We start from the raw sequence: 5,633 nt of genomic DNA, 5'->3' as shown, positions 1-5,633 counted from the left end.
GCCTGGGGATATGGGGGAGGGGAGGGCTGCGGGCCCTGGAGAGGTGAGAGGAGGGGAGGCAGGAGGGGCGCTGGAGAATCTGGGGTTGGGGCTGAGGCCTGGGGCTAAGTCGGGGGAAGGACAGTGGGTAAGACCGTGTTTGCAACCCAGCCTCGTGTTTAGGAACTGGGATTGAGACCGGGTCCCTGATAGGGGCTATTTGGGGGGCCGGGGCTGAGAACCGCAGTTGAGGCTGCCTTTGGGACAGAGAGGGAGTCCCCTTCCCTCCCTTGGCCGAAACCAGAGTCCCTTCCTGTTTGAGACGAGAGGCTTCTATAGGCTGGGCCTCCTCCCTGCGGGGCTGCCAACCCGGCGCGGGGCTGCCAACCCGGCCTGGGGCTGGGGCTGGCCCGGGATTGTGGCTCTGCTGAGCCTCCCTGACCGACACCTCCTTACCCAGGCCCGCAATGTCGGCTGCACCCAGCCTCCTGCACCAGGAGCTGTCCTGCCCGCTGTGCCTGCAGCTGTTCGACGCGCCCGTGACAGCTGAGTGCGGCCACAGCTTCTGCCGCGCCTGCCTGGGCCGCGTGGCAGGGGAGCCGGCGGCGGACGGCACGGTGCTCTGCCCGAGCTGCCAGGCACCCACGCGGCCGCAGGCGCTCAGCACCAACCTGCAGCTGGCGCGCCTGGTGGAGGGGCTGGCGCAGGTGCCGCAGGGCCACTGCGAAGAGCACCTAGACCCGCTGAGCATCTATTGCGAGCAGGACCGCGTCCTCGTGTGCGGCGTGTGCGCCTCGCTCGGTTCGCATCGCGGCCACCGCCTGCTGCCCGCCGCCGAAGCTCATGCGCGCCTCAAGGTGCGGGGCCGGGCGGCCTCCGGTGGGGGGTGGGGGCGGATGGGGTTGTTGGACGGGTTGGGGCCGGGCCGATCGGGCCTCTTGAGCTTCAGGGCCCGGGGCGCCTGGAGTTGCCGGGTACGCGGGCGGGGCGGGGCGGCTAGGGAATGGGGGTGCTGATGAGCTGAAGGCGGAGCTTGGCGGAGACCCGAGCCTTGAAGAGACGCTCGGAGACCGGCCTCGGCGGGATAGGCGCGCCAGCTGGAGCGCGCCGGAAATGCGGGGGACTCAGCCACAGGGCGGAGTCTGCGCAGCCGGGGGCTGAGCGAGGACTGAGTCGGTGCCTGCGGCCCAGGAGCGCAGGATCTGCTGCTGGGCACAGGCCCGGGTAAGAGGGGCGTGGTGCTGGGCGGTGCGGGCACACAGCTGCTGGGCGGTGGCCCTCCCTGCGCCCCTGGAGCAGCAGAGCTTGTGCGGGCCTGACCGTCATCAGATGTGGCCTAATCCAAGGGGACCCGGGACGCCAGGGCACGCCTGGGTACGCACCTCTGTGCACAGGCCCAGGTTGGCACCGAGACCCAAGTCCAGGCTGTTACTGTGGAAGTTCCGAACGCTTCCAGAACCCACACACAGTTGTGCGCCCCGAGGTTGGCGATCTCCATGGAAGCCCAGCGAAGACACCCAGACATTGGCAAATGGGGACACAGGCACACACTGGCTCAGCTGTCATACGTATGGCAAATCACACGCATGCAGCTAGAGGAGGGTTTATGTATACACAGGCCCAAGGAGGTCTGTCATGAAGCATTTATAGGGTTGTTGGAAGAATAAACGACAGGTGCAGGGGCGGGAGGAGGCGGGGTCTGGAGGCATGGAGCGGTGCTCCGTCTCCGCGGTGCAGAAGCTGCCACCGTCTTCTCGCGCTGCTGTCTGGGGGGGTGGGTAATCTTTGCCCACAAACATCAGCGTTGCAATGCACTTCTCCTTGGCCTCCAGACTCCTAGAGGGGGTAGACCCCGCCCTGAGGCTGGTATTCGAGGGCCCCAGTCTCCCCCAGGGGCCCAACTTCACCGTACCTCCGGCTTCAGCCTTGCATAGTCCAGCTCGGTGCTGGCTGGTGGTCCCTAACCCAGTGCAGGAGCCTCCTTCACCCAGGAGCCCTCCCTATCCAGGCTCACCTCTGCTGATAACCACAGAACTCCCATCCTTATCCATCTTTATCTGTGAAGAGAGAACAGAGTCCGTGAAATGGGACAGGGCACCAGGCAGCCCAGGAGCCTCGAGGGGGCAGGTGGGGTGGGATACAGTCTGCCAGGGTCTGTACCAGCCCAACCCTAAGCCGCAGGGAGGGGCTGGCTGGAGGTCTGAAATGGGGATCCCTGGAAGGAGCCTGAAGGAGGAGCGGGGCAGGAAGCCTGGGGTGGGACTGAACACCTGGGTCCTTGGGGAGGAAGAGGGGCTGGGTCCAGAGACCATGTGCCAGACCCAAGTATGGATGAGTGGGATCTGCCGGGTGAGGGGGACACTCACACCACCCTGAAGCCATGCTGCCTCCTCCTGCACACCTCGGAGTAGGAGACAAGCCTGTTGGTAAGATACACCACACACCATGTCGTGGAGCACTGCTCCCCACACCTCCTCACTGCGGGATGTTCCGAAAGTCTCTGTGCAGCCCCCAGCTTCTAGGGTGGCATTGTGCTTGGTCCCCATGGCTCAGCCCTTCTGCCCATGAACCTCGGACGGCTGAGAGCCACCAGGCCCACCCTGTCCTGCAGCAGGCAGGGCTGTGGCCCTGCAGGACGTCTGGGGCAGGAGACTGACCTGGAGGCTGGCCACGGGAGCCCATGGTCCAATTCCAGTGGGGATTCATCAGCAAACAGTGCCTAGAGGGTCTCCCAGCTTCCTTTAGGGGGAGGTGGGAAGGAGGCTGCCAATTCGTCACAGCCAGAGGTGAGGTGGGGATGACTGTTCCCATTCTGCAGAAGAGCAAACTGAGGTTGGAAGCCATGGAGGCATGGCTGATTCCAGGCCCATGCGTCGGATTCCAGGGCCGTGCACCTCCCAGCAAGCAGTGGCTTTGGCTGGAGGTATAGGAACTCCCCTACATCTGCATTCCAGGAATCACAAACTGACAGACCTAGAGTAGGAGCTGACCCACACATATGTTTGGTTCATCCATGCAGAAGACATTTTTATTAAAATGTCTACCCCCAGAGCCCACTGGTGTGCAGGGAGGCTGATTAGGGTGTTTTGCTAAGGTTCTGCTTTTAGGTATATGGTGAAGGCCAGGAATAGGAAGAGGCTGCATTTCTTCTTTACACATCCTCTGCTCACTGCTGAAACCTGCTGTGTGCAAAGCCCCTGCCCCTCCAGTGCAGGAGACCAAACCACATTTGTGATTATCATCCCCACAAAGACCTGTGTTGGGGGGCTGTCTGCTGAGGGGATGGAATCAGGGAAGGAAGGCAAGGCTAGGGAGGACTTACCTAGCCAGACCACAGGAGGGTGAAGCATCCTAGACCTCAGAACCAGTACCGGCAAGGGCTTGAGACCAGCGAGTGTGTGTGGTAAGATGCCAGCCTGGTTGGGAGAGAAGCTGGCGCTGAGGCTGAGCCAGAGGGAGCAGGTTAAATGGGGGAGGTGGGCAGCGACATCACTTCCTTATGTCTCACCCCCCAGACGCAGCTCCCACAGCAGAAGCTGCAGCTGCAGGAGGCGTGTGTGCGGAAAGAGAAGAGCGTGGCCGTGCTGCAGCATCAGCTGGTGGAGGCGGAGGTGAGCGGCTCCGCACAGCAGAGCCCGGGGACTGGGCGTCTAGGCTGGGGCTTCCCAGCCAAATGTTTTTGTCTGTCTGGTCCCACAGGAGACAGTGCGGCAGTTCCGGGGGGCCGTGGGAGAGCAGCTGGGCAAGATGCGGTTGTTCCTGGCTGCACTGGAGGGCTCCTTGGACCGCGAAGCTGAACGTGTACGGGGTGAGGCAGGGGTAGCCTTGCGGCGGGAGCTGGGGAGCCTGAACTCTTACCTGGAGCAGCTGCGGCAGATGGAGAAGGTGCTGGAGGAGGTGGCAGACAAGCCACAGACTGAGTTCCTCATGGTGAGCACTGAATGGCTTTCCTCTCTGCCCCTCAGCCAGGGTTCAGGTCTCAGAGACCTCATTCCATTGTCAGGCAGGGACCCTGAGGCCCAGAGAGGGGCAGGGGCGAGCCAGTGTCACACACTGAGGAGGGGTGCACCCCAAGATGGCCATTATGGTTGTTTAAGTTGGGCACTGCACAAGGACACTATATCTAAGTGGGCACCATTCATATCATAGATATTGTAGGTCTGCATATTTATTAGGACAATTTTTTTACCAGGTGGAATTAGTTTCTTGAGGAGGGGGTACTTTATTCTTTTGTTAAATTAAAATAATTATTTGTATTTGTTTTATTTTTGGCTGGGTTGGGTCTTTGTTGCTACATGCGGGCTTTCTCTAGTTGTGGCGAGCGGGGGCTACTGTTCGTTATGGTGCGTGGGCTTCTCATTGCGGTGGCTTCTCTTGTTGCTCTAGGCATGCAGGCTCAGTAGTTGTGGCTCGCAGGCTCTAGAGCACAGGCTTAGTGGTTGTGGCGCACGGACTTAGTTGCTCCGCGGCATGTGGGATCTTCCCGGACCAGGGCTTGAACCCGTGTCCCGTGCATTGGCAGGCAGATTCTTAACCACTGGGACACCAGGGAAGTCCCAGGAGGGTACTTTTTTCTAATTCACACAGAGGTAAAGGGCTAAGGGTGACCTTGAATTCTGGGTTTCTTTTGTCTTCTCTGATTCTTCCTGGTCCCACACTCAGCATTTCTGTGGTCCACCCCACCCTCAGAAGTCCCCAGTGTCTCCACTGCCTGTTCAACTCCATTCTCTTTTTCTCTCTTTCCAGAAATACTGCCTGGTGACCAGCAGGTGAGATCAGCCTGGCCCTGTCCCCTTTCCCACTTTGCCCTTGTCTGCCAGGGACACTGGCTGGCTCACCCTCTACTCCCATTCAGTCCACTGCGATTCCCCTGCACTTTGTGTGGATGTAGAAAAGAACCCAAGCTGTCCTCCTCAGGGACCTCCCAGACTGGTCCTGGAGACAGACAGGGACACAGGACACAGGAATCACTCAGTGCTGCCGTGGAGGGGAGAGGGTGGCCAGGGCAGGTTTTCCGAAGGTGTGCATTGTAGAGTTGGATGCTGAAGGAGTGAACAGGAGATGGCTAGGTTAAAGAGTTGGTGGAAGAGCATTGCAGGCAGAGGGAACAGCAGTGCAGACCGCTAAGAGGGAGGGAAGATGAAGCTGGTGAGGCAGGAGGGGCCCAACTGTGAAGGGCGGAGGAGCTGGACCTTATCCTAACAGAAGGCTTTAAAAATATTCTAGTAAAATATTCATAACATAAAATTGACCATTTTAACCTTTTTTTCGTTTTTGGCGCGCCTTGCGGGATCTTAGTTTCCTGACCAGGGATCGGCAGTGAAAGCACAGACTCCTAACCACTGGACCACCAGGGAATTCCCCATTTTAACCATTTTTTTTTTTTAGTGTACATTTTAAGTTCAGTGGCATTAAGTACATTCATGTTGTTGTGTAACCATCACCGCCATCCACCTCCACAACTTTTTCATCTTCCCCAACTGAAACACCAACAGAGGAGTTTTAAGCCAGGATGTGATGCGGTGGGGCTGGTGTGGGGGGGACCCTGGAACTCCACCACAGCACGCGTCCTCCTCTCTTCTGGGTACTCCTCTTGCCCTCCCCCCCACCCCGTGTCTCCTCTAGGAAGTCCCTTCGCACACACCTCCCCCCCC

The 5,633-nt window shown here is 59.5% G+C and overlaps 1 protein-coding gene across 1 annotated transcript in view; it reads left to right on the top strand.

The window, feature by feature from the left end:
* Positions 1–445: 445 nt before the first annotated feature.
* The window catches only part of TRIM72 (tripartite motif containing 72), a 7,073-nt gene continuing 1,885 nt past the window's right edge, over positions 446–5,633 (top strand). Inside the window, exons 1-4 of the mRNA XM_007452678.1 lie at positions 446–836; positions 3,495–3,590; positions 3,679–3,909; positions 4,726–4,748. Coding sequence (XP_007452740.1) covers positions 447–836; positions 3,495–3,590; positions 3,679–3,909; positions 4,726–4,748 — 740 coding nt within the window. The 5' untranslated portion in view covers position 446. The remainder of the gene's footprint in view (positions 837–3,494; positions 3,591–3,678; positions 3,910–4,725; positions 4,749–5,633) is intronic.

This window comes from Lipotes vexillifer, unplaced genomic scaffold (assembly GCF_000442215.2).
Source record: "Lipotes vexillifer unplaced genomic scaffold, Lipotes_vexillifer_v1.1 scaffold426, whole genome shotgun sequence".
NCBI classification, from domain to species: domain Eukaryota; kingdom Metazoa; phylum Chordata; class Mammalia; order Artiodactyla; family Lipotidae; genus Lipotes; species Lipotes vexillifer.
This window is presented reverse-complemented; position numbering and strand designations above follow the sequence as displayed.